The 27539-nt window shown below is 51.4% G+C and overlaps 1 protein-coding gene across 5 annotated transcripts in view; it reads left to right on the top strand.

The window, feature by feature from the left end:
- The first annotated feature begins 1528 nt into the window (after positions 1-1528).
- The window catches only part of rbp4 (retinol binding protein 4, plasma), a 121222-nt gene continuing 95211 nt past the window's right edge, over positions 1529-27539 (top strand). For 2 of the 5 annotated variants that reach the window (XM_070876829.1, XM_070876825.1), the window contains exons 1-4: positions 5536-5622; positions 5720-5854; positions 5924-6057; positions 6156-6262. In XM_070876829.1, the coding sequence (XP_070732930.1) occupies positions 5735-5854; positions 5924-6057; positions 6156-6262 (361 nt within the window). In that variant the 5' untranslated portion in view covers positions 5536-5622; positions 5720-5734. Of the gene's footprint in view, positions 1641-5151; positions 5281-5448; positions 5623-5719; positions 5855-5923; positions 6058-6155; positions 6263-27539 lie in introns of those variants that run through there. The other 3 variants (XM_070876828.1, XM_070876826.1, XM_070876827.1) reach the window with 3 other exon arrangements.

Here is a 27539-nt window from a genome sequence, read left to right as displayed (position 1 = left end):
ATTGTAATAATGAAAGTCATTATCAGGTCTCATGTATGGTGGTTGGGAATTGATTCTGAGCTGGAATCATGTGTGCATCAGTGCAACACTTGCATGCAGCTCAGCAAAGCACCAGTGGAATCGCCGCTGAGTCTGTGGTCATGGCCGTCCAAACCATGGTCCAGGATCCACATAGACTTTGCAGGTCCCTTCCTAGGGAAGATGTTTTTAGTTGTGGTGGATGCATATTCGAATGTATAGAGTGTATAATCATGTCATCCAGCACATCCACAGCTACCATTGAGAATCTCAGTGTCATGTTCGTGACACATGGTCTGCCTGACATCGTTGTTAGCGACAATGGATCACGCTTCACCAGTCAGGAGTTTCAAGAGTTCATGAAACTCAATGGTATCAAACATGTAAGGTCAGCACCATTCAAACCTGCATCCAATGGGCAAGCAGAACGTGCTGTCCAAATCATAAAGCAGAGTATGAAGCAAGTAACCCAAGGGTCACTGCAGACCCGCCTGTCATGCTTAGTTACAGGACAAGACCACATGCTTACCGGGGTTTCGCCTGCTGAACTAATGATGAAGAGAGGTCTGACTTGAATAATCATGTTGAATATAGAAGACAAAGTCAGCAAGGGTATCACGATTGCATAGCTGTGTCACGCGATATTTCTGTAAATGATCCTATATATGTTCTGAATTATGGTCAGGGTCCCAAGTGGATCGCTGGTACTATCATGGCCAAGGAGGGCAACAGAGTATTTATTGTCAAGCTCAAAAATGGGCAAACGTGCAGGAAACACATGGATCAGACAAAGCTGCGGCACAAAGAAAAACCGGAACAGGCGGAGAAAGGGACAATCGACAACTAACCAACCTACCCCCCGTCATCAGAGGACTCAGTGATCATCAATGAATCGGGACTTTCAATCACTGACATGTTCAATGAAAATGGACTTTCAATCCCTGACATGACCATTGCTGCTCCCACCAGGTCAGCCACCCAGCCATCAGTCACAACAGACTCTGAACACTCACCCAAGGCTGGAGTTGAACTGAGACAGTCAACCTGGGAGCGTAAAACACCGGACCATCTCAATTTGTAAAAGACTGTGTTAATATCTTATTGAATGGTGGTGCAGGCTCGAAGGGCCGAATGGCCTGCTCCTGCACCTAGTTTCTATGTTTCTATGTTTCTAGCCCCATGGTTCCTCGTACTTGGCTCTGGTTAACCCTCAAGCCAATGCCCTAACAGGTAGGGTGGTGCTAGATGGAAAAGTAACAGCATTATGAAAATCATGCACAACTCTTCTGCTTCTCTTCTAAATAGAAAAAGTGGTTCAGCAAATAAGTTTTCAGGAAGGCAGTACAACTTTAATAGATTATAACCTATAATATTTAAAATACTTTATTGATTTTTATTATTGCGATCATAACACATACTTTCATTTTTGTAGTTTGCCACATGCCTCGGTGTAATATACAAAAATACATGCTACTTTTACTTTCTTTTTTTGCCACAGGTTCCAGCCAATGGGTCCCATGCTGCAACATCCACATTTAAATTCATCCGATTGTTTAAGACCAGCAACTTGGCCAGGAAGACAAGTTTTTAAAATTCAGTCTTCCCAACTGTCAGCATTCCCAGTGAGCAACAACTTGTGTTTATATAGTGTCTAACATAAGAAAATGCCCAAGGGGCTTCACAGGAGGGTAATCAGACAAAAATTGAGAGTCAGGGAGAAAGAAAAGAAAGACTTGCATTTATATAGTGCCTTTCACAACCACCGAACGTCTCAAAGCACTTTACAGCCAATTAAGTACTTTTGTAGTCACTGTTGTAATGTAGGAAATGTAGCAGCCAATTTGTGCACAGCAAGCTCCCACAAACAGCAATGTGATAATGACCATATAATTAATTTTTGTTATGTTCATTGAGGGATAAATATTGGCCAGGAATAACTCCCCTGCTTGTCTTCAAACTAGTGCTATGGGATCTTTTACATCCACCTGAGAGCAAAGACGGGGCCACGGTTTAGCATCTCATCCGAAAGACAGCACCTCCGACAGTGCAGCACTCCATCAGTACTGCACTGGAATGTCAGCCTAGATTTATGTGTTCAAGTCCCTGGAGTGGGACTTAAACCCACAACCTTCTGACTCGAGGTGAATATGCTACCAACTGAGCCACAGCTGACACTAGCGAGGGTGATATTAGGACAGGTGACTAAAAGCCTATTCAAAGAAGTAGGTTTTAAAGGGGTTCTCAAAGGAGGAGAGATGGAGAGACAGAGATTTTTAGAGAGGGGATTCCACAACTTAGGGCCTAGATGGCTGAAGCCTCTGTTGCCAACAGTGGGGCAAAGGTTGTGGGTAATAGACAAGAGGCTAGAGTTGGAGATACCCTGAGTTCTTGGAAGATTTTAGGGCTGGAGGACATTACAGAGATAAAGAGGGGCGAGACCATTGAAAGTCAGTGTTGTTCAGTGGCTGCATGATCCCTGTAGTGATATCGTGATAGTATATTGTACAAGCACTAAATAACCGAGGTCCATTTTGTAACTGGTTCATTTGGATACGAGACAGCTGGTTAGAATGTAAATCCCCCATTCGTTGCAACTGATGGTACTACATGAATTCACACAATATCCTCTTAAGCCTGATTGGAAAATCTCTGCTTCGCAGTCCAATTCTTATTCTTGGTCCTTATTCTTGTTATTCTTTTTATTGTTATTAAAATTGTTGACTGATTGGGAGTGGTTATTGTTATTGTTGTTATTAAAAATGTGTTGACTGTTGGGGGTAGTGGGGAAATTATTTATTTAATGTATATGTTTTTTTACACAGTTTGTTTAAAAATTTTTTACTTCAAGTGTTAAATCATTAAAGATTTTTATTTAACTTTACAATTGTCATGTAGTGTCTTCTAATTATAAGGTTAAACATCAATACAAAGGTTGCAAACAATGGCCATGCCAGGCAAGGATGACTCATAACGTAACAGTCACCAACGTAACTTCACGCAAACATTCATTTACGAGCTGCTGACGCAACAGTCTTGTAGCTGCATAACTACCATGGAGCTTTTCCTGTGGTGTAGGAGGAGGGGTGGGGGCATGGGTTCATCGCCAGGCTGATTGTCCTCCCCGAGGTGCTCCACCTCCTCCTCTTTTGCCTCCCCTCTCTCCTCAGGTGGACCGGCAGTCCCATCTGGCAATTCTTGTCCCCTCCTGATAGCTAAGTTATGTGACATGCATCACACCACAATGAACTCAGCGACTTGCTAAGGGTGGTATTGTAGGTTGTCTCCTGAGTGGTCCAGGCATCTGAAGCACTGCTTCAGCACTCCAATTGTCTTTTCGACGATATTGCGTGTAGCTATATGGCTTTCATTGTAGCGCTTTTCAGCTTCTGTCTGAGTCTTTAGCGGCGGGGGGGGAGGGGGGGGCGGGGAGCGGTCATGAGCCAGCTGGCAAGGCCATATCCTTTATCCCCTAGAAACCTTGTGGCTGACTCTTAAACAGATCAGAGACAGTGCTTTCACTCAAGATGTGCGCATCATGAATGCTACCTGGAAAATTTGCATTTAATGCCATGATTATTTGCTTGTGGTCGACAACGAGCTGCACATTCAGGGGGTGGAATTCCTTTCGGTTATGGTAAACCGCTGCATCCTCTAAAGGTGCTCGCAGGGCGATGTGTGTACGGTCTATTGCACCCTGCACCTTGGGGATGTTTGCTATTCTCGAGAATCCTAAAGCCTTCTCACTCTGTGCCTCCCTGGTCATTGGGAAGTTTATAAAGTCCATCCTACATGCGCAAAGGGCTTCAGTCACCTGTCGAATGCAGCAATATGTCACCAGCTGAGGCTGATGCATAGAAGGAAAGTGCTACAGTCACCTTAACCTCAATGGGCCGTGTGGTCCTGATGGTGCTGGTAGGTTGCAGGTCTGCCCTAATGAGCTGGCATAGCTCACTGATGACCTCTTTTCGGAAGCGCAGCCTGCTAACGCACGTTTTATTGGACAGGTTCAGGTATGATCGCTTATCCCTGTAAGTGCGTTGGTGTAAAGTCTCCTCCTCCTCAGCAGTCTGCCACCTCTTTGATTGGGCACATAATGCTCTTCAATGAACCTTCTCCCATCTCTATTCTACCGCATGTGAGTAGTCTTCAATACTGGCTGAGAAATTACAGGCCCCATTACTATAAATGGCCTAATCTGTCTTCAAAACTCTTGAATTGTCCTGAACAAACACAATATAAACTCAAAATTAACCGCAATGTGAGTAGATGATTGTCAAAGTTTTAAAACGCCCTTAAAATCACTCACAAAATACTTCGATGCTCCCATCAACTTGAAGCAGCCTTTTATTAAACTTCCTCTGATTTACAAAATGGTGTCCATACTGTCGGGTTAAGGTCAGGTGAGTGCAGCTTTTTTGAGCGTCTTTTTGGGCAGGCGATCATTTGGGCGGTACATGGGCAAAATGCTTGGCAATAATTTGGGTGGTATTTTGGGCGGTACTTTCCATTATAAACAGTCTTTTTGACGGTACACAAGTGATGACATCAGATTTATTTTTAAATGGGCGGGCGGTTTAGCTCATTCCCGGCGGTAATTGTATGCCGAAAGTACTGCCGGTGATAATCGGGTGGTACTTTACACTTTTAATCAATTATGAGCGGTAAAGAGAATCTTGGAGGTTATATGGGCACTAAATGGGCGGATATAAGCCGAAAGTCCAACGAATCACTTCAGCCCTACTGGTAATGAAAGATAACATTTATTTAATTTTGTGGCGCGGACCCTATCGAATCATGCAATTAAAACAAGTTGGCAAATAAACTCAGAGGCCCATTGAACTTGATAAACCTTTTGTTCCAGAATAAATTTACTTGCAAAACTAAAGCCAGCGTGCAGATAACATCGTTTTAACAAATATATTCCACTCGAACAAAGTGCAACATTGCAGTATATGGCACCGAGCCAGTTTCCAGCAAGCCTCACAAACATCTGTGACCGCTGCACAGGGAAGAGCTGTCAACATTGGTGCCAGTTATTTGTGGAATATAAAGTATTGTGCAAGGGAAAGGGGTTTGTACAAGGAAAATTGTTGTGAAAGCAACTATTTAACCGTCACAGACATTTGGAGAGCATCTGCGTTTTGTCAAGAAGCAGGCACCTCCTCATTCTTCTGTCTATGGCTGTCAGACGTGAGCAGCATACATCTGGAGAATCATAACTTTACTCAGCAATCCAGCATCATTCTGAGAATCTTTCATGGAGTTAAGTGAATGTGAACAAAGCAGCACTGTGTTGTGCGTGGTGGGTGGACTGGGAAGACGATCAATTGCTAAGTAACTGTTGAGAACAGGGTCTCTGTCAATGATTTACATTCCAACGATGTTCCCTGTTTGGGTGGGGGAGGGAAGGACAGATTACGAAAGATAGACGACACAGGATGGGGGGGTGGGGGCGATCGGTGTATATAAAGGTGTAGGGAGCCAACTAACTGTTCGTGAAAGTTGCTCGCAGCGTTTTATTCACAACTGGATTAAAGGTAAATCCCGATTTCGATTGAGATTTTAATACGAGTGAATTGAGATTTGTAGCACACACTCTTGACGGTAAGCACAAGATTAGTTTGGTATTTAAGAGGACAGTGGCAGCAGCTGGAACCAGGTCTAGGAGGATTTGTCTCATTGTGTGACTGTTTTACTATAGAGACTCTGAAGGACGATGCTACAGTGCAAGATCGTGGGGCTCCTGGTTGGCCTGCTTTCCATTTCCAGTTGCTTCGCCAAGTCCGACTGCGTCGTGAGCAATTTCCAAGTGAAGGAAAACTTCAACAAGAGCCGGGTAAGTTGGTGAGTCTGGTGTTCGCAGGCGATGGTCATCTCCCCTAACCCTCCGCCCTTTCTCTTACAGTACGCAGGGAAATGGTACGCGTTCGCAAAGAAAGACCCGGAGGGCATTTTTCTGGAGAGTAACATCCACGCCGAGTTCAAGATTGAAAACGAGACGATGACCGCCAAAGCGACGGGACTGGTCACCCTATTGCCGTAAGCACTTGCCCCAGGCCAGCCTTTACTGAGCGCCAGCCTCCTCTTCCCCTCTGTTCTAACCACCAGCTCTGTACCTTGTCCTTTTATTACTGCAGGGAGTGGATCGTGTGCGCCGAAATGATGGGCACCTTCAACAACACCGAGGACCCCGCCAAGTTCAGGCTGAAATACTGGGGAGCAGCCGAGCACCTCCAGAAAGGCGGTGAGTAACCACAGAGGCTGGAGGTCACCAGGCAGCTTTGTTTCAAAGTAAAGCTCAAAGCAGGCATCTCGCATTTCACCTGTGATGCTGGACACGTCATACCTTGGACCAGAGGCCGCATTTAAAGTTTAAATCCGTGTTCTCATTCATTTTTATACGATTCAAGTTGCTGATGTTCAAAAATCCCGGCGTTCTGAGTAACAGCACAAATAGCAGCCCTTTCCCAAACTTCCCACACCTACATCCAAACAGGGCAAACCAGGGAACAGCAAATAGTGCAGAGCTGCTTGGGCTTGGTGGATCAGATTGGCAGGGTTTGGTGGGTCAGATGGGCAGGGTTTGATGGATCAGATTTGCAGAGTTTGGTGGATCAGATTGGCAGGTTTTGATGGTTCAGATTGGCAGGGTTTGGTGGGTCAGATTGGCAGGGTTTGATGGGTCAGATTGGCAGGGTTTGGTGGATCAGATTGGCAGGGTTTGGTGGATCAGATTGGCAGGATTTGGTGGATCAGATTGGCAGGGTTTGGTGGGTCAGATTGGCAGGATTTTGTGGGTCAGATTGGCAGGGTTTGGTGGGTCAGATTGGCAGGGTTTGGTAGGTCAGATTGGCAGGGTTTGATGGGTCAGATTGGCAGGGTTTGGTGGATCAGATTGGCAGGGTTTGGCGGGTCAGATTGGAAGGGTTTGATGACTCAGATTGGCAGGGTTTGGTGGGTCAGATTGGCAGGGTTTGATGGGTCAGATTGGCAGGGTTTGGAGGACCAGATTGGCAGGGTTAGATGGGTAAGATTGGCAGGGTTTGGTGGATCAGATTGGCAGGATTTGATGGATCAGATTGGCAGGGTTTGGTAGGTCAGCTTGGCAGGGTGCGGTGGGTCAGATTGGCAGGGTTTGGTGGATCAGATTGGCAGGGTTTGGTGGGTCAGATTGGCAGGGTTTGCTGGGTCAGATTGGCAGGGTTTAATGGATCAGATTGGCAGGATTTGGTGGGTCAGATTGGCAGGGCTTGGTGGGTCAGATTGGCAGGGCTTGGTGGGTCAGATTGGCAGGGTTTGGTGGGTCAGATTGGCAGGGTTTGGGGGAGTCAGTTTGGCAGGGCTTGGTGGATAAGATTGGCAGGGTATGGTGGGTCAGATTGGCAGGGTTTGATGGGTCAGATTGGCATATTTTGGTGGATCAGATTGGCAGGGTTTGGTGGGTCATATTGGAAGGGTTTAGTGGGTCAGATTGGCAGGGTCTGATGGGTTAGAGGGGCAGGGTTTGGTCGGTCAGATTGGCAGGGTTTGGTGGATTAGATTGGCAGGGTTTGATGGATCAGATTGGCAGGGTTTGGTAGGTCAGATTGGCAGGGTTTGGTGGGTCAGATTGGCAGGGTTTGATGGGTCAGATTGGTAGGGTTTGGTGGGTCAGAGGGGCAGGGTTTGGTGGGTCAGATTGACAGGGTTTGGTGGGTCAGATTGGCAGGGTTTGGTGGGTCAGCTTGGCAGGGTTTGGGGGTCAGATTGGCAGGGTTTGGTGGGTCAGATTGGCAGGGTTTGGTGGGTCAGATTGGCAGGGTTTGGTGGATCAGATTGGCAGGGTTTGGTGGGTCAGATTGGCAGGGTTTTGTGGGTCAGATTGGCAGGGTTTGATGGGTCAGATTGGCAGGGTTTGGCGGGTCAGATTGGAAGGGTTTGATGGGTCAGATTTGAAGGGTTTGATGGGTCAGATTGGCAGGGTTTGTTGGGTCAGATTGGCAGGGTTTGGAGGACCGGATTGGCAGGGTTAGATGGGTAAGATTGGCAGGGTTTGGTGGATCAGATTGGCAGGGTTTGATGGATCAGATTGGCAGGGTTTGGTAGGTCAACTTGGCAGGGTGTGGTGGGTCAGATTGGCAGGGTTTGGTGGATCAGATTGGCAGGGTTTGGTGGGTCAGATTGGCAGGGCTTGGTGGGTCAGATTGGCAGGATTTGGTGGATCAGATTGGCAGGGTTTGGTGGGTCAGATTAGCAGGGTTTGGGGGGGTCAGTTTGGCAGGGTTTGGTGGATCAGATTGGCAGGGTATGGTGGGTCAGATTGGCAGGGTTTGATGGGTCAGATTGGCATGGTTTGGTGGATCAGATTGGCAGGGATTGGTGGGTCATATTGGAATGGTTTGGTGGTTCAGATTGGCAGGGTCTGATGGGTCAGAGGGGCAGGGTTTGGTAGGTCAGATTGGCAGGTGTGGTGGGTCAGATTGGCAGGGTTTGGTGGGTCAGATTGGTAGGGTTTGGTGGGCCAGATTGGCAGGGTTTGGTGGGTCAGATTGGCAGGGTTTGGTGGGTCAGATTGGCTGGGTTTGGTGGGTCAGATTGGCAGGGTTTGGTGGGACAGCTTGGCAGGGTATTATTGATCAGATTGGCAGGGCTTGGTGGGTCAGATTGGCAGGGTATGTTGGGTCAGATTGGCAGTGTTTGGTGGGTCAGATTGGCAGGGTTTGGTGGTTCAGATTGGCAGGATTTGATGGGTCAGATTGGCAGTGTATGGTGGATCAGATTGGCTGGGTTTGGTGGATCAGATTGGCAGGGTTTCGTGGGTCAGATTGGCAGGGTTTGGTGGGTCAGATTGGCAGGGTTTGGGGGGGTCAGTTTGGCAGGATTTGGTGGATCAGATTGACAGGGTATGGTGGATCAGATTGGCAGGGTTTGGTGGGTCAGATTGGCAGGGTTTGGCGGATCAGATTGGCAGGGTTTGGTGGATCAGATTGGCAGGGTTAGATGGGTAAGATTGGCAGGGTTTGGTGGATCAGATTGGCAGGGTTTGATGGATCAGATTGGCACGGTTTGGTAGGTCAACTTGGCAGGGTGTGATGGGTCAGATTGGCAGGGTTTGGTGGATCAGATTGGCAGGGTTTGGTGGGTCAGATTGGCAGGGCTTTGTGGGTCAGATTGGCAGGATTTGGTGGGTCAGATCGGCAGGGTTTGGTGGGTCAGATTGGCAGGGTTTGGGGAGGTCAGTTTGGCAGGGTTTCGTGGATCAGATTGGCAGGGTATGGTGGGTCAGATTGGCAGGGTTTGATGGGTCAGATTGGCATGGTTTGGTGGATCAGATTGGCAGGGTTTGGTGGGTCATATTGGAAGGGTTTGGTGGGTCAGATTGGCTGGGTTTGGTGGGTCAGATTGGCAGGGTTTGGTGGGTCAGCTTGGCAGGGTATTATTGATCAGATTGGCAGGTCTTGGTGGGTCAGATTGGCAGGTTATGGTGGGTCAGATTGGCAGGGTATGGTGGGTCAGATTGGCAGTGTTTGGTGGGTCAGATTGGCAGGGTATGGTGGTTCAGATTGGCAGGATTTGGTGGGTCAGATTGGCAGTGTATGGTCGATCAGATTGGCTGGGTTTGGTGGATCAGATTGGCAGGGTTTCGTGGGTCAGATTGGCAGGGTTTGGTGGGTCAGATTGGCAGGGTTTGGGGGGGCCAGTTTGGCAGGGTTTGGTGGATCAGATTGACAGGGTATGATGGGTCAGATTGGCAGGGTTTGATGGGTCAAATTGGCAGGGTTTGGTGGGTCATATTGGAAGGGTTTGGTGGGTCAGATTGGCAGGGTCTGTCGCGTCAGATGAGCTGGGTTTGGTGGGTCAGATGGGCTGGGTTTGGTGGAGCAGATTGGCAGGGTTTGATGGATCATATTGGCAGGGTTTGATGGATCAGATTGGCTGGGTTTGGTGGTTCAGATTGGCAGGGTTTGGTGGGTCAGCTTGGCAGGGTATTATTGATCAGATTGGCAGGGCTTGGTGGGTCAGATTGGCAGGGATTGGTGGGTCAGATTGGCAGGGTATGGTGGGTCAGATTGGCAGGGTATGGTGGGTCAGATTGGCATCGTTTGGTGGGTCAGATTGGCAGGGTTTGATGGGTCAGATTGGCAGAGTTTGGTGGATCAGATTGGCAGGGTTTGATGGTTCAGATTGGCAGGGTTTGGTGGGTCAGATTGGCAGGGTTTGATGGGTCAGATTGGCAGGGTTTGGTGGATCAGATTGGCAGGGTTTGGTGGATCAGATTGGCAGGGTTTGGTGGGTCAGATTGGCAGGATTTGGTGGATCAGATTGGCAGGGTTTGGTGGGTCAGATTGGCAGGATTTTGTGGGTCAGATTGGCAGGGTTTGGTGGGTCAGATTGGCAGGGTTTGGTGGATCAGATTGGCAGGGTTTGGTGGGTCAGATTGGCAGGGTTTGATGGGTCAGATTGGCAGGGTTTGGTGGATCAGATTGGCAGGGTTTGGTGGGTCAGATTGGAAGGGTTTCGTGGATCAGATTGGCAGGGTTTGATGAATCAGATTTGCAGGGTTTGGTAGGTCAGCATGGCAGGGTGCGGTGGGTCAGATTGGCAGGGTTTGGTGGATCAGATTGGCAGGGTTTGGTGGGTCAGATTGGCAGGGTTTGCTGGGTCAGATTGGCAGGGTTTAATGAATCAGATTGGCAGGGTTTGGTAGGTCAGCTTGGCAGGGTGCGGTGGGTCAGATTGGCAGGGTTTGGTGGGTCAGATTGGCAGGGTTTGCTGGGTCAGATTGGCAGGGTTTAATGGATCAGATTGGCAGGATTTGGTGGGTCAGATTGGCAGGGCTTGGTGGGTCAGATTGGCAGGGCTTGGGGGGGTCAGTTTGGCAGGGTTTCGTGGATCAGATTGGCAGGGTATGGTGGGTCAGATTGGCAGGGTTTGATGGGTCAGATTGGCATGGTTTGGTGGATCAGATTGGCAGGGTTTGGTGGGTCATATTGGAAGGGTTTGGTGGGTCAGATTGGCTCGGTTTGGTGGGTCAGATTGGTAGGGTTTGGTGGGTCAGCTTGGCAGGGTATTATTGATCAGATTGGTAGGTCTTGGTGGGTCAGATTGGCAGGTTATGGTGGGTCAGATTGGCAGGGTATGGTGGGTCAGATTGGCAGTGTTTGGTGGGTCAGATTGGCAGGGTTTGGGGGGGCCAGTTTGGCAGGGTTTGGTGGATCAGATTGGCTGGGTTTGGTGGATCAGATTGGCAGGGTTCCTTGGGTCAGATTGGCAGGGTTTGGTGGGTCAGATTGGCAGGGTTTGTGGGGGCCAGTTTGGCAGGGTTTGGTGGATCAGATTGACAGGGTATGATGGGTCAGATTGGCAGGGTTTGATGGGTCAAATTGGCAGGGTTTGGTGGGTCATATTGGAAGGGTTTGGTGGGTCAGATTGGCAGGGTCTGTCGCGTCAGATGGGCTGGGTTTGGTGGGTCAGATGGGCTGGGTTTGGTGGAGCAGATTGGCAGGGTTTGATGGATCATATTGGCAGGGTTTGATGGATCAGATTGGCTGGGTTTGGTGGTTTAGATTGGCAGGGTTTGGTGGGTCAGCTTGGCAGGGTATTATTGATCAGATTGGCAGGGCTTGGTGGGTCAGATTGGCAGGGATTGGTGGGTCAGATTGGCAGGGTATGGTGGGTCAGATTGGCAGGGTATCGTGAGTCAGATTGGCAGCGTTTGGTGGGTCAGATTGGCAGGGTTTGATGGGTCAGATTGGCAGAGTTTGGTGGATCAGATTGGCAGGGTTTGATGGTTCAGATTGGCAGGGTTTGGTGGGTCAGATTGGCAGGGTTTGATGGGTCAGATTGGCAGGGTTTGGTGGATCAGATTGGCAGGGTTTGGTGGATCAGATTGGCAGGTTTTGGTGGGTCAGATTGGCAGGATTTGGTGGACCAGATTGGCAGGGTTTGGTGGGTCAGATTGGCAGGATTTTGTGGGTCAGATTGGCAGGGTTTGGTGGGTCAGATTGGCAGGGTTTGGTGGATCAGATTGGCAGGGTTTGGTGGGTCAGATTGGCAGGGTTTGATGGGTCAGATTGGCAGGGTTTGGTGGACCAGATTGGCAGGGTTTGGTGGGTCAGATTGGCAGGGTTTGCTGGGTCAGATTGGCAGGGTTTAATGAATCAGATTGGCAGGGTTTGGTAGGTCAGCTTGGCAGGGTGCGGTGGGTCAGATTGGCAGGGTTTGGTGGGTCAGATTGGCAGGGTTTGCTGGGTCAGATTGGCAGGGTTTAATGGATCAGATTGGCAGGATTTGGTGGGTCAGATTGGCAGGGCTTGGTGGGTCAGATTGGCAGGGCTTGGTGGGTCAGATTGGCAGGGTTGCGTGGGTCAGATTGGCAGGGTTTGGGGGAGTCAGTTTGGCAGGGCTTGGTGGATCAGATTGGCAGGGTATGGTGGGTCAGATTGGCAGGGTTTGATGGGTCAGATTGGCATAGTTTGGTGGATCAGATTGGCAGGGTTTGGTGGGTCATATTGGAAGGGTTTAGTGGGTCAGATTGGCAGGGTCTGATGGGTTAGAGGGGCAGGGTTTGGTCGGTCAGATTGGCAGGGTTGGTGGATTAGATTGGCAGGGTTTGATGGGTCAGATTGGCAGGGTTTGGTGGGTCAGATTGGCAGGGTTTGATGGGTCAGATTGGTAGGGTTTGGTGGGTCAGAGGGGCAGGGTTTGGTGGGTCAGATTGGCTGGGTTTGGTGGGTCAGATTGGCAGGGTTTGGTGGGTCAGCTTGGCAGGGTATTGATCAGATTGGCAGGGCTTGGTGGGTCAGATTGGCAGGGTATGGTGGGTCAGATTGGCAGGGTATGGTGGGTCAGATTGGCAGGGTATGGTGGGTCAGATTGGCAGGGTATAATGGGTCAGATTGGCAGGGTTTGGTGGGTCAGATTGGCAGCGTTTGGTGGGTCAGATTGGCAGGGTTTGGTGGGTCAGATTGGCAGGGTTTGGTGGGTCAGATTGGCAGGGTTTTGTGTGTCAGATTGGCAGGGTTTGGCGGGTCAGATTGGAAGGGTTTGATGGGTCAGATTGGAAGGGTTTGATGGGTCAGATTGGCAGGGTTTGGTGGGTCAGATTGGCAGCGTTTGTTGGGTCAGATTGGCAGGGTTTGGAGGACCAGATTGGCAGGGTTTGGTGTGTCAGATTGGCAGGGTTTGGAGGACCAGATTGGCAGGGTTTGGTGTGTCAGATTGGCAGGGTTTGGTGGGTCAGATTGGCAGGGTTTGGTGGATCAGATTGGCAGGGTTTGGTGGGTCAGATTGGCAGGGTTTGGTGGGTCAGTTTGGCAGGGTTTGTTGGATCAGATTGGCAGGGTGTGGTGGGTCAGATTGGCAGGGTTTGATGGGTCAGATTGGCAGGGTTTGGTGGGTCAGATTGGAAGGGTTTGATGGGTCAGATGGGCAGGGTTTGGTGGGTCAGATGGGCAGGGTTTGTTGGGTCAGATTGGCAGGGTTTGGTGGATCAGATTGGCAGGGTTTGGTGGGTCAGATTGGCAGGGTTTGATCGATCAGATTGGAAGAGTTTGATGGGTCAGATTGGCAGGGTTTGGTGGATCAGATTGGCAGGGCTTGGTGGGTCAGATTGGCAGAGTTTGGTGGATCAGATTGGCAGGGTTTGGTGGGTCAGATTGGCAGGGTTTGATGGATCAGATTGGCAGGGTTTGGTAGGTCAGATTGGCAGGGTTTGGTGGGTCAGATTGGCAGGGTTTGATGGGTCAGATTGGTAGGGTTTGGTGGGTCAGAGGGGCAGGGTTTGGTGGGTCAGATTGACAGGGTTTGGTGGGTCAGATTGGCAGGGTTTGGTGGGTCAGCTTGGCAGGGTTTGGGGGTCAGATTGGCAGGGTTTGGTGGGTCAGATTGGCAGGGTTTGGTGGGTCAGATTGGCAGGGTTTGGTGGATCAGATTGGCAGGGTTTGGTGGGTCAGATTGGCAGGGTTTTGTGGGTCAGATTGGCAGGGTTTGATGGGTCAGATTGGCAGGGTTTGGCGGGTCAGATTGGAAGGGTTTGATGGGTCAGATTTGAAGGGTTTGATGGGTCAGATTGGCAGGGTTTGTTGGGTCAGATTGGCAGGGTTTGGAGGACCGGATTGGCAGGGTTAGATGGGTAAGATTGGCAGGGTTTGGTGGATCAGATTGGCAGGGTTTGATGGATCAGATTGGCAGGGTTTGGTAGGTCAACTTGGCAGGGTGTGGTGGGTCAGATTGGCAGGGTTTGGTGGATCAGATTGGCAGGGTTTGGTGGGTCAGATTGGCAGGGCTTGGTGGGTCAGATTGGCAGGATTTGGTGGATCAGATTGGCAGGGTTTGGTGGGTCAGATTAGCAGGGTTTGGGGGGGTCAGTTTGGCAGGGTTTGGTGGATCAGATTGGCAGGGTATGGTGGGTCAGATTGGCAGGGTTTGATGGGTCAGATTGGCATGGTTTGGTGGATCAGATTGGCAGGGATTGGTGGGTCATATTGGAATGGTTTGGTGGTTCAGATTGGCAGGGTCTGATGGGTCAGAGGGGCAGGGTTTGGTAGGTCAGATTGGCAGGTGTGGTGGGTCAGATTGGCAGGGTTTGGTGGGTCAGATTGGTAGGGTTTGGTGGGCCAGATTGGCAGGGTTTGGTGGGTCAGATTGGCAGGGTTTGGTGGGTCAGATTGGCTGGGTTTGGTGGGTCAGATTGGCAGGGTTTGGTGGGACAGCTTGGCAGGGTATTATTGATCAGATTGGCAGGGCTTGGTGGGTCAGATTGGCAGGGTATGTTGGGTCAGATTGGCAGTGTTTGGTGGGTCAGATTGGCAGGGTTTGGTGGTTCAGATTGGCAGGATTTGATGGGTCAGATTGGCAGTGTATGGTGGATCAGATTGGCTGGGTTTGGTGGATCAGATTGGCAGGGTTTCGTGGGTCAGATTGGCAGGGTTTGGTGGGTCAGATTGGCAGGGTTTGGGGGGGTCAGTTTGGCAGGATTTGGTGGATCAGATTGACAGGGTATGGTGGATCAGATTGGCAGGGTTTGGTGGGTCAGATTGGCAGGGTTTGGCGGATCAGATTGGCAGGGTTTGGTGGATCAGATTGGCAGGGTTAGATGGGTAAGATTGGCAGGGTTTGGTGGATCAGATTGGCAGGGTTTGATGGATCAGATTGGCACGGTTTGGTAGGTCAACTTGGCAGGGTGTGATGGGTCAGATTGGCAGGGTTTGGTGGATCAGATTGGCAGGGTTTGGTGGGTCAGATTGGCAGGGCTTTGTGGGTCAGATTGGCAGGATTTGGTGGGTCAGATCGGCAGGGTTTGGTGGGTCAGATTGGCAGGGTTTGGGGAGGTCAGTTTGGCAGGGTTTCGTGGATCAGATTGGCAGGGTATGGTGGGTCAGATTGGCAGGGTTTGATGGGTCAGATTGGCATGGTTTGGTGGATCAGATTGGCAGGGTTTGGTGGGTCATATTGGAAGGGTTTGGTGGGTCAGATTGGCTGGGTTTGGTGGGTCAGATTGGCAGGGTTTGGTGGGTCAGCTTGGCAGGGTATTATTGATCAGATTGGCAGGTCTTGGTGGGTCAGATTGGCAGGTTATGGTGGGTCAGATTGGCAGGGTATGGTGGGTCAGATTGGCAGTGTTTGGTGGGTCAGATTGGCAGGGTATGGTGGTTCAGATTGGCAGGATTTGGTGGGTCAGATTGGCAGTGTATGGTCGATCAGATTGGCTGGGTTTGGTGGATCAGATTGGCAGGGTTTCGTGGGTCAGATTGGCAGGGTTTGGTGGGTCAGATTGGCAGGGTTTGGGGGGGCCAGTTTGGCAGGGTTTGGTGGATCAGATTGACAGGGTATGATGGGTCAGATTGGCAGGGTTTGATGGGTCAAATTGGCAGGGTTTGGTGGGTCATATTGGAAGGGTTTGGTGGGTCAGATTGGCAGGGTCTGTCGCGTCAGATGAGCTGGGTTTGGTGGGTCAGATGGGCTGGGTTTGGTGGAGCAGATTGGCAGGGTTTGATGGATCATATTGGCAGGGTTTGATGGATCAGATTGGCTGGGTTTGGTGGTTCAGATTGGCAGGGTTTGGTGGGTCAGCTTGGCAGGGTATTATTGATCAGATTGGCAGGGCTTGGTGGGTCAGATTGGCAGGGATTGGTGGGTCAGATTGGCAGGGTATGGTGGGTCAGATTGGCAGGGTATGGTGGGTCAGATTGGCATCGTTTGGTGGGTCAGATTGGCAGGGTTTGATGGGTCAGATTGGCAGAGTTTGGTGGATCAGATTGGCAGGGTTTGATGGTTCAGATTGGCAGGGTTTGGTGGGTCAGATTGGCAGGGTTTGATGGGTCAGATTGGCAGGGTTTGGTGGATCAGATTGGCAGGGTTTGGTGGATCAGATTGGCAGGGTTTGGTGGGTCAGATTGGCAGGATTTGGTGGATCAGATTGGCAGGGTTTGGTGGGTCAGATTGGCAGGATTTTGTGGGTCAGATTGGCAGGGTTTGGTGGGTCAGATTGGCAGGGTTTGGTGGATCAGATTGGCAGGGTTTGGTGGGTCAGATTGGCAGGGTTTGATGGGTCAGATTGGCAGGGTTTGGTGGATCAGATTGGCAGGGTTTGGTGGGTCAGATTGGAAGGGTTTCGTGGATCAGATTGGCAGGGTTTGATGAATCAGATTTGCAGGGTTTGGTAGGTCAGCATGGCAGGGTGCGGTGGGTCAGATTGGCAGGGTTTGGTGGATCAGATTGGCAGGGTTTGGTGGGTCAGATTGGCAGGGTTTGCTGGGTCAGATTGGCAGGGTTTAATGAATCAGATTGGCAGGGTTTGGTAGGTCAGCTTGGCAGGGTGCGGTGGGTCAGATTGGCAGGGTTTGGTGGGTCAGATTGGCAGGGTTTGCTGGGTCAGATTGGCAGGGTTTAATGGATCAGATTGGCAGGATTTGGTGGGTCAGATTGGCAGGGCTTGGTGGGTCAGATTGGCAGGGCTTGGGGGGGTCAGTTTGGCAGGGTTTCGTGGATCAGATTGGCAGGGTATGGTGGGTCAGATTGGCAGGGTTTGATGGGTCAGATTGGCATGGTTTGGTGGATCAGATTGGCAGGGTTTGGTGGGTCATATTGGAAGGGTTTGGTGGGTCAGATTGGCTCGGTTTGGTGGGTCAGATTGGTAGGGTTTGGTGGGTCAGCTTGGCAGGGTATTATTGATCAGATTGGTAGGTCTTGGTGGGTCAGATTGGCAGGTTATGGTGGGTCAGATTGGCAGGGTATGGTGGGTCAGATTGGCAGTGTTTGGTGGGTCAGATTGGCAGGGTTTGGGGGGGCCAGTTTGGCAGGGTTTGGTGGATCAGATTGGCTGGGTTTGGTGGATCAGATTGGCAGGGTTCCTTGGGTCAGATTGGCAGGGTTTGGTGGGTCAGATTGGCAGGGTTTGTGGGGGCCAGTTTGGCAGGGTTTGGTGGATCAGATTGACAGGGTATGATGGGTCAGATTGGCAGGGTTTGATGGGTCAAATTGGCAGGGTTTGGTGGGTCATATTGGAAGGGTTTGGTGGGTCAGATTGGCAGGGTCTGTCGCGTCAGATGGGCTGGGTTTGGTGGGTCAGATGGGCTGGGTTTGGTGGAGCAGATTGGCAGGGTTTGATGGATCATATTGGCAGGGTTTGATGGATCAGATTGGCTGGGTTTGGTGGTTTAGATTGGCAGGGTTTGGTGGGTCAGCTTGGCAGGGTATTATTGATCAGATTGGCAGGGCTTGGTGGGTCAGATTGGCAGGGATTGGTGGGTCAGATTGGCAGGGTATGGTGGGTCAGATTGGCAGGGTATCGTGAGTCAGATTGGCAGCGTTTGGTGGGTCAGATTGGCAGGGTTTGATGGGTCAGATTGGCAGAGTTTGGTGGATCAGATTGGCAGGGTTTGATGGTTCAGATTGGCAGGGTTTGGTGGGTCAGATTGGCAGGGTTTGATGGGTCAGATTGGCAGGGTTTGGTGGATCAGATTGGCAGGGTTTGGTGGATCAGATTGGCAGGTTTTGGTGGGTCAGATTGGCAGGATTTGGTGGACCAGATTGGCAGGGTTTGGTGGGTCAGATTGGCAGGATTTTGTGGGTCAGATTGGCAGGGTTTGGTGGGTCAGATTGGCAGGGTTTGGTGGATCAGATTGGCAGGGTTTGGTGGGTCAGATTGGCAGGGTTTGATGGGTCAGATTGGCAGGGTTTGGTGGACCAGATTGGCAGGGTTTGGTGGGTCAGATTGGCAGGGTTTGCTGGGTCAGATTGGCAGGGTTTAATGAATCAGATTGGCAGGGTTTGGTAGGTCAGCTTGGCAGGGTGCGGTGGGTCAGATTGGCAGGGTTTGGTGGGTCAGATTGGCAGGGTTTGCTGGGTCAGATTGGCAGGGTTTAATGGATCAGATTGGCAGGATTTGGTGGGTCAGATTGGCAGGGCTTGGTGGGTCAGATTGGCAGGGCTTGGTGGGTCAGATTGGCAGGGTTGCGTGGGTCAGATTGGCAGGGTTTGGGGGAGTCAGTTTGGCAGGGCTTGGTGGATCAGATTGGCAGGGTATGGTGGGTCAGATTGGCAGGGTTTGATGGGTCAGATTGGCATAGTTTGGTGGATCAGATTGGCAGGGTTTGGTGGGTCATATTGGAAGGGTTTAGTGGGTCAGATTGGCAGGGTCTGATGGGTTAGAGGGGCAGGGTTTGGTCGGTCAGATTGGCAGGGTTGGTGGATTAGATTGGCAGGGTTTGATGGGTCAGATTGGCAGGGTTTGGTGGGTCAGATTGGCAGGGTTTGATGGGTCAGATTGGTAGGGTTTGGTGGGTCAGAGGGGCAGGGTTTGGTGGGTCAGATTGGCTGGGTTTGGTGGGTCAGATTGGCAGGGTTTGGTGGGTCAGCTTGGCAGGGTATTGATCAGATTGGCAGGGCTTGGTGGGTCAGATTGGCAGGGTATGGTGGGTCAGATTGGCAGGGTATGGTGGGTCAGATTGGCAGGGTATGGTGGGTCAGATTGGCAGGGTATAATGGGTCAGATTGGCAGGGTTTGGTGGGTCAGATTGGCAGCGTTTGGTGGGTCAGATTGGCAGGGTTTGGTGGGTCAGATTGGCAGGGTTTGGTGGGTCAGATTGGCAGGGTTTTGTGTGTCAGATTGGCAGGGTTTGGCGGGTCAGATTGGAAGGGTTTGATGGGTCAGATTGGAAGGGTTTGATGGGTCAGATTGGCAGGGTTTGGTGGGTCAGATTGGCAGCGTTTGTTGGGTCAGATTGGCAGGGTTTGGAGGACCAGATTGGCAGGGTTTGGTGTGTCAGATTGGCAGGGTTTGGAGGACCAGATTGGCAGGGTTTGGTGTGTCAGATTGGCAGGGTTTGGTGGGTCAGATTGGCAGGGTTTGGTGGATCAGATTGGCAGGGTTTGGTGGGTCAGATTGGCAGGGTTTGGTGGGTCAGTTTGGCAGGGTTTGTTGGATCAGATTGGCAGGGTGTGGTGGGTCAGATTGGCAGGGTTTGATGGGTCAGATTGGCAGGGTTTGGTGGGTCAGATTGGAAGGGTTTGATGGGTCAGATGGGCAGGGTTTGGTGGGTCAGATGGGCAGGGTTTGTTGGGTCAGATTGGCAGGGTTTGGTGGATCAGATTGGCAGGGTTTGGTGGGTCAGATTGGCAGGGTTTGATCGATCAGATTGGAAGAGTTTGATGGGTCAGATTGGCAGGGTTTGGTGGATCAGATTGGCAGGGCTTGGTGGGTCAGATTGGCAGAGTTTGGTGGATCAGATTGGCAGGGTTTGGTGGGTCAGATTGGCACGGTTTTATCGATCAGATTGGAAGGGTTTGATGGGTCAGATTGGCAGGGTTTGGTGGATCAGATTGGCAGAGTTTGGTGGATCAGATTGGCAGGGTTTGATGGATCAGATTGGCAGGGTTTGGTAGGCCAGCTTGGCAGGGTGTGACGGGTCAGATTGGCAGTGTTTGGCGGATCAGATTGGCAGGGTTTGGTAGGTCAGATTGGCAGGGTTTGATGGGTCAGATTGACAGGGTTTGATGGGTCAGATTGGCAGGGTTTGGTGGATCAGATTGGCAGGGTTTGGTGGATCAGATTGGCAGGTTTTAGTGGATCAGATTGGCAGAGTTTGGTGGGTCAGATTGGCAGGGTTTGGTGGGTCAGTTTGGCAGGGTTTGGTGGATCAGATTGGCAGGGTGTGATGGGTCAGATTGGCAGGGTTTGATGGGTCAGATTGGCAGGGTTTGGCGGATCAGATTGGCAGGGTTTGGTGGGTCAGATTGGCAGGGATTGGTGGGTCAGATTGGCAGGGTTTGGTGGATCAGATTGACAGGTTTTGGTGGGTCAGATTGGCAGGGTTAGGTGGGTCAGATGGGCAAGGTTTGATGGGTCAGATTGGCAGGGTTTGATGGATTCAGATTGGCAGGGTTTGGTAGGTCAGAGTGGCAGGGTTTGGTGGGTCAAACTGACAGGGTTTGATGGGTCAGATTGGCAGGGTTTGGTGGATCAGATTGGCAGGGTTTGGTGGATCAGATTGGCAGGGTTTGGTGGATCAGATTGGCAGGATTTGGTGGGTCAGATTGACAGGGTTTGATGGGTCAGATTGGCAGGGTTTGGTGGATCAGATTGGCAGGGTTTGGTGGATCAGATTGGCAGGATTTGGTGGGTCAGTTTGGCAGGTTTTAGTGGATCAGATTGGCAGGGTGTGGTGGGTCAGATTGGCAGGGTTTGATGGGTCAGATTGGCAGGGTTTGGTGGGTCAGATTGGAAGGGTTTGATGGGTCAGATGGGCCGGGTTTGGTGGGTCAGATGGGCAGGGTTTGGTGGGTCAGATTGGCAGGGTTTGGTGGATCAGATTGGCAGGGTTTGGTAGGTCAGATTGGCAGGGTTTGGTGTGTCAGATTGGCAGGGTTTGGTCGATCAGATTGGAAGGGTTTGGTGGATCAGATTGGCAGAGTTTGGTGGATCAGATTGGCAGGGTTTGGTGGGTCAGATTGGCAGGGTTTGGTGGGTCAGATTGGCAGGGTTTGGTGGATTAGATTGACAGGGTTTGGTGGGTCAGATTGGCAGGGTTTGGTGGGTCAGATGAGCAGGGTTTGATGGGTCAGATTGGCAGGGTTTGATGGATTCAGATTGGCAGGGTTTGGTAGGTCAGAGTGGCAGGGTTTGGTGGGTCAAATTGACAGGGTTTGATGGGTCAGATTGGCAGGGTTTGGTGGATCAGATTGGCAGGGTTTGGTGGATCAGATTGGCATGATTTTGTGGGTCAGATTGGCAGGTTTTCGTGGATCAGATTGGCAGTGTATGGGGGGTCAGATTGGCAGAGTTTGGTGGATCAGATTGGCAGGGTTTGATGGGTCAGATTGGCAGGGTTTGGTGGATCAGATTGGCAGGGTTTGGTGGATCATATTGGAAGGGTTTGGTGGGTCAGATTGGCTGGGTCTGATGGGTCAGAGAGGCAGGGTTTGGTGGGTCAGATTGGCAAGGTTTGGTGGATCAGATTGGCAGGGTTTGGTGGATCAGATTGGCAGGGTTTGGTGAATCAGATTGGCACGGTTTGGTGGGTCAGATTGGCAGGCTCTGATGGGTTAGATTGGCAGGGTCTGGTGGATCAGATTGGCAGGGTATGATGGATCAGATTGGCAGGGTTTGGTAGGTCAGATTGGCAGGGTTTGTTGGGTCAGATTGGCAGAATTTGGTGGGCCAGATTGGCAGGGTTTGGTGGGTCAGATTGGCAGGGTTTGGTGGGTCAGATTGGCAGTGTGTGGTGGGTCAGCTTGGTAGGGTATTATTGATCATATTGGCAGGGTTTCATGGGTCAGATTGGCAGAGTTTTGTGGATCAGATTGGCAGGGTTTGATGGATCAGATTGGCCAGGTTTGGTAGGTCAGCTTGGCAGGGTTTGGTGGATCAGATTGGCAGGGTTTGGTGGGTCAGATTGGCAGGGTTTGGTGGGTCAGATTGGCTGGGCTTGGTGGGTCAGATTGGCAGAGTTTGGTGGGTCAGATTGGCAGGGTTTGATGGGTCAGATTGGCAGGGTTTGGTGGATCAGATTGGCAGGGCTTGGTGGATCAGATTGGCAGGTTTTGGTGGGTCAGATTGGCAGGATTTGGTGGATCAGATTGGCAGGGTTTGGTGGGTCAGATTGGCAGGATTTTGTGGGTCAGATTGGCAGGGTTTGGTGGGTCAGATTGGCAGGGTTTGGTGGATCAGATTGGCAGGGTTTGGTGGGTCAGATTGGCAGGGTTTGATGGGTCAGATTGGCAGGGTTTGGTGGACCAGATTGGCAGGGTTTGGTGGGTCAGATTGGCAGGGTTTGGTGGATCAGATTGGCACGGTTTGGTGGGTCAGATTGGCAGGCTCTGATGGGTTAGATTGGCAGGGTCTGGTGGATCAGATTGGCAGGGTATGATGGATCAGATTGGCAGGGTTTGGTAGGTCAGATTGGCAGAATTTGGTGGGCCAGATTGGCAGGGTTTGGTGGGTCAGATTGGCAGGGTTTGGTGGGTCAGATTGGCAGTGTGTGGTGGGTCAGCTTGGTAGGGTATTATTGATCATATTGGCAGGGTTTCATGGGTCAGATTGGCAGAGTTTGGTGGATCAGATTGGCAGGGTTTGATGGATCAGATTGGCCAGGTTTGGTAGGTCAGCTTGGCAGGGTTTGGTGGATCAGATTGGCAGGGTTTGGTGGGTCAGATTGGCAGGGTTTGGTGGGTCAGATTGGCTGGGCTTGGTGGGTCAGATTGGCAGAGTTTGGTGGATCAGATTGGCAGGGTTTGGTGGATCAGATTGGCAGGGTGTGATGGGTCAGATTGGCAGGGATTGGTGGATCAGATTGGCAGGGTTTGGTGGGTCATATTGGAAGGGTTTGGTTGGTCAGATTGGCAGGGTCTGATGGGGCAGAGGGGCATGGTTTGGTGGGTCAGATTGGCAGGGTTTGGTGGATCAGATTGGCAGGGTTTGGTGGATCAGATTGGCAGGGTTTGGTGGATCAGATTGGCAGGGTTTGGTGGGTCAGATTGGCCGGGTTTGGTAGGTCAGCTTGGCAGGGTTTGGTGGATCAGATTGGCAGGGTTTGGTGGGTCAGATTGGCAGGGTTTGGTGGGTCAGATTGGCTGGGCTTGGTGGGTCAGATTGGCAGAGTTTGGTGGATCAGATTGGCAGAGTTTGGTGGATCAGATTGGCAGGGTTTGGTGGGTCAGATTGGCATGGTTTGGTGGATCAGATTGGCAGGGTTTGGTGGGTCATATTTTAAGGGTTTGGTGAGTCAGATTGGCTGGGTTTGGTGGGTCAGATTGGCAGGGTTTGGTGGGTCAGCTTGGCAGGGTATTATTGATCAGATTGGCAGGTCTTGGTGGGTCAGATTGGCAGGTTATGGTGGGTCAGATTGGCAGGGTATGGTGGGTCAGATTGGCAGTGTTTGGTGGGTCAGATTGGCAGGGTATGGTGGTTCAGATTGGCAGGATTTGGTGGGTCAGATTGGCAGTGTATGGTCGATCAGATTGGCTGGGTTTGGTGGATCAGATTGGCAGAGTTTCGTGGGTCAGATTGGCAGGGTTTGGTGGGTCAGATTGGCAGGGTTTGGGGGGGCCAGTTTGGCAGGGTTTGGTGGATCAGATTGACAGGGTATGATGGGTCAGATTGGCAGGGTTTGATGGGTCAAATTGGCAGGGTTTGGTGGGTCATATTGGAAGGGTTTGGTGGGTCAGATTGGCAGGGTCTGTCGCGTCAGATTGGCTGGGTTTGGTGGGTCAGATTGGCAGGGTTTCGTGGGTCAGATTGGCTGGGTTTGGTGGTTCAGATTGGCAGGGATTGGTGGGTCAGATTGGCAGGGTATGGTGGGTCAGATTGGCAGGGTATGGTGGGTCAGATTGGCATCGTTTGGTGGGTCAGATTGGCAGGGTTTGATGGGTCAGATTGGCAGAGTTTGGTGGATCAGATTGGCAGGGTTTGATGGTTCAGATTGGCAGGGTTTGGTGGGTCAGATTGGCAGGGTTTGATGGGTCAGATTGGCAGGGTTTGGTGGATCAGATTGGCAGGGTTTGGTGGATCAGATTGGCAGGGTTTGGTGGGTCAGATTGGCAGGATTTGGTGGATCAGATTGGCAGGGTTTGGTGGGTCAGATTGGCAGGATTTTGTGGGTCAGATTGGCAGGGTTTTGTGGGTCAGATTGGCAGGGTTTGGTGGATCAGATTGGCAGGGTTTGGTGGGTCAGATTGGCAGGGTTTGATGGGTCAGATTGGCAGGGTTTGTGGATCAGATTGGCAGGGTTTGGTGGGTCAGATTGGAAGGGTTTGGTGGATCAGATTGGCAGGGTTTGATGAATCAGATTTGCAGGGTTTGGTAGGTCAGCTTGGCAGGGTGCGGTGGGTCAGATTGGCAGGGATTGGTGGATCAGATTGGCAGGGTTTGGTGGGTCAGATTGGCAGGGTTTGCTTGGTCAGATTGGCAGGGTTTAATGAATCAGATTGGCAGGGTTTGGTAGGTCAGCTTGGCAGGGTGCGGTGGGTCAGATTGGCAGGGTTTGGTGGGTCAGATTGGCAGGGTTTGCTGGGTCAGATTGGCAGGGTTTAATGGATCAGATTGGCAGGATTTGGTGGGTCAGATTGGCAGGGCTTGGTGGGTCAGATTGGCAGGGCTTGGGGGGGTCAGTTTGGCAGGGTTTCGTGGATCAGATTGGCAGGGTATGGTGGGTCAGATTGGCAGGGTTTGATGGGTCAGATTGGCATAGTTTGGTGGATCAGATTGGCAGGGTTTGGTGGGTCATATTGGAAGGGTTTGGTGGGTCAGATTGGCTGGGTTTGGTGGGTCAGATTGGCAGGGTTTGGTGGGTCAGCTTGGCAGGGTATTATTGATCAGATTGGCAGGTCTTGGTGGGTCAGATTGGCAGGTTATGGTGGGTCAGATTGGCAGGGTTTGGGGGGGCCAGTTTGGCAGGGTTTGGTGGATCAGATTGGCTGGGTTTGGTGGATCAGATTGGCAGGGTTTCGTGGGTCAGATTGGCAGGGTTTGGTGGGTCAGATTGGCAGGGTTTGGGGGGGCCAGTTTGGCAGGGTTTGGTGGATCAGATTGACAGGGTATGATGGGTCAGATTGGAAGGGTTTGGTGGGTCAGATTGGCAGGGTCTGTCGCGTCAGATGGGCTGGGTTTGGTGGGTCAGATGGGCTGGGTTTGGTGGAGCAGATTGGCAGGGTTTGATGGATCATATTGGCAGGGTTTGATGGATCAGATTGGCTGGGTTTGGTGGTTCAGATTGGCAGGGTTTGGTGGGTCAGCTTGGCAGGGTATTATTGATCAGATTGGCAGGGCTTGGTGGGTCAGATTGGCAGGGATTGGTGGGTCAGATTGGCAGGGTATGGTGGGTCAGATTGGCAGGGTATGGTGGGTCAGATTGGCAGCGTTTGGTGGGTCAGATTGGCAGGGTTTGATGGGTCAGATTGGCAGAGTTTGGTGGATCAGATTGGCAGGGTTTGATGGTTCAGATTGGCAGGGTTTGGTGGGTCAGATTGGCAGGGTTTGATGGGTCAGATTGGCAGGGTTTGGTGGATCAGATTGGCAGGGTTTGGTGGATCAGATTGGCAGGGTTTGGTGGGTCAGATTGGCAGGATTTGGTGGATCAGATTGGCAGGGTTTGGTGGGTCAGATTGGCAGGATTTTATGGGTCAGATTGACAGGGTTTGGTGGGTCAGATTGGCAGGGTTTGGTGGATCAGATTGGCAGGGTTTGGTGGGTCAGATTGGCAGGGTTTGATGGGTCAGATTGGCAGGGTTTGGTGGATCAGATTGGCAGGGTTTGGTGGGTCAGATTGGAAGGGTTTGGTGGATCAGATTGGCAGGGTTTGATGAATCAGATTTGCAGGGTTTGGTAGGTCAGCTTGGCAGGGTGCGTTGGTTTAGATTGGCAGGGTTTGGTGGATCAGATTGGCAGGGTTTGGTGGGTCAGATTGGCAGGGTTTGCTGGGTCAGATTGGCAGGGTTTAATGAATCAGATTGGCAGGGTTTGGTAGGTCAGCTTGGCAGGGTGCGGTGGGTCAGATTGGCAGGGTTTGGTGGGTCAGATTGGCAGGGTTTGCTGGGTCAGATTGGCAGGGTTTAATGGATCAGATTGGCAGGATTTGGTGGGTCAGATTGGCAGGGCTTGGTGGGTCCGATTGGCAGGGCTTGGTGGGTCAGATTGGCAGGGTTTCGTGGGTCAGATTGGCAGGGTTTGGGGGAGTCAGTTTGGCAGGGCTTGGTGGATCAGATTGGCAGGGTATGGTGGGTCAGATTGGCAGGGTTTGATGGTCAGATTGGCATAGTTTGGTGGATCAGATTGGCAGGGTTTGGTGGGTCATATTGGAAGGGTTTAGTGGGTCAGATTGGCAGGGTCTGATGGGTTAGAGGGGCAGGGTTTGGTTGGTCAGATTGGCAGGGTTGGTGGATTAGATTGGCAGGGTTTGATGGGTCAGATTGGCAGGGTTTGGTGGGTCAGATTGGCAGGGTTTGATGGGTCAGATTGGTAGGGTTTGGTGGGTCAGAGGGGCAGGGTTTGGTGGGTCAGATTGGCTGGGTTTGGTGGGTCAGATTGGCAGGGTTTGGTGGGTCAGCTTGGCAGGGTATTGATCAGATTGGCAGGGCTTGGTGGGTCAGATTGACAGGGTATGGTGGGTCAGATTGGCAGGGTATGGTGGGTCAGATTGGCAGGGTTTGGTGGGTCAGATTGGCAGGGTTTGGTGGGTCAGATTGGCAGCGTTTGGTGGGTCAGATTGGCAGGGTTTGGTGGGTCAGATTGGCAGGGTTTGGTGGGTCAGATTGGCAGGGTTTGCTGGATCAGATTGGCAGGGTTTGGTGGGTCAGATTGGCAGGGTTTTGTGGGTCAGATTGGCAGGGTTTGGCGGGTCAGATTGGAAGGGTTTGAGGGGTCAGATTGGAAGGGTTTGATGGGTCAGATTGGCAGGGTTTGGTGGGTCAGATTGGCAGCGTTTGTTGGGTCAGATTGGCATGGTTTGGAGGACCAGATTGGCAGGGTTTGGTGTGTCAGATTGGCAGGGTTTGGTGGGTCAGATTGGCAGGGTTTGGTGGATCAGATTGGCAGGGTTTGGTGGGTCAGATTGGCAGGGTTTGTTGGATCAGATTGGCAGGGTGTGGTGGGTCAGATTGGCAGGGTTTGATGGGTCAGATTGGCAGGGTTTGGTGGGTCAGATTGGAAGGGTCTGATGGGTCAGATGGGCAGGGTTTGGTGGGTCAGATGGGCAGGGTTTGTTGGGTCAGCTTGGCAGGGTTTGGTGGATCAGATTGGCAGGGTTTGGTGCGTCAGATTGGCAGGGTTTGATCGATTAGATTGGAAGAGTTTGATGGGTCAGATTGGCAGGGTTTGGTGGATCAGATTGGCAGGGCTTGGTGGGTCAGATTGGCAGAGTTTGGTGGATCAGATTGGCAGGGTTTGGTGGGTCAGATTGGCACGGTTTTATCGATCAGATTGGAAGGGTTTGATGGGTCAGATTGGCAGGGTTTGGTGGATCAGATTGGCAGAGTTTGGTGGATCAGATTGGCAGGGTTTGATGGATCAGATTGGCAGGGTTTGGTAGGCCAGCTTGGCAGGGTGT

This window comes from Pristiophorus japonicus, chromosome 3, assembly GCF_044704955.1.
Source record: "Pristiophorus japonicus isolate sPriJap1 chromosome 3, sPriJap1.hap1, whole genome shotgun sequence".
In the NCBI taxonomy this organism is placed as follows: domain Eukaryota; kingdom Metazoa; phylum Chordata; class Chondrichthyes; family Pristiophoridae; genus Pristiophorus; species Pristiophorus japonicus.
This window is presented reverse-complemented; position numbering and strand designations above follow the sequence as displayed.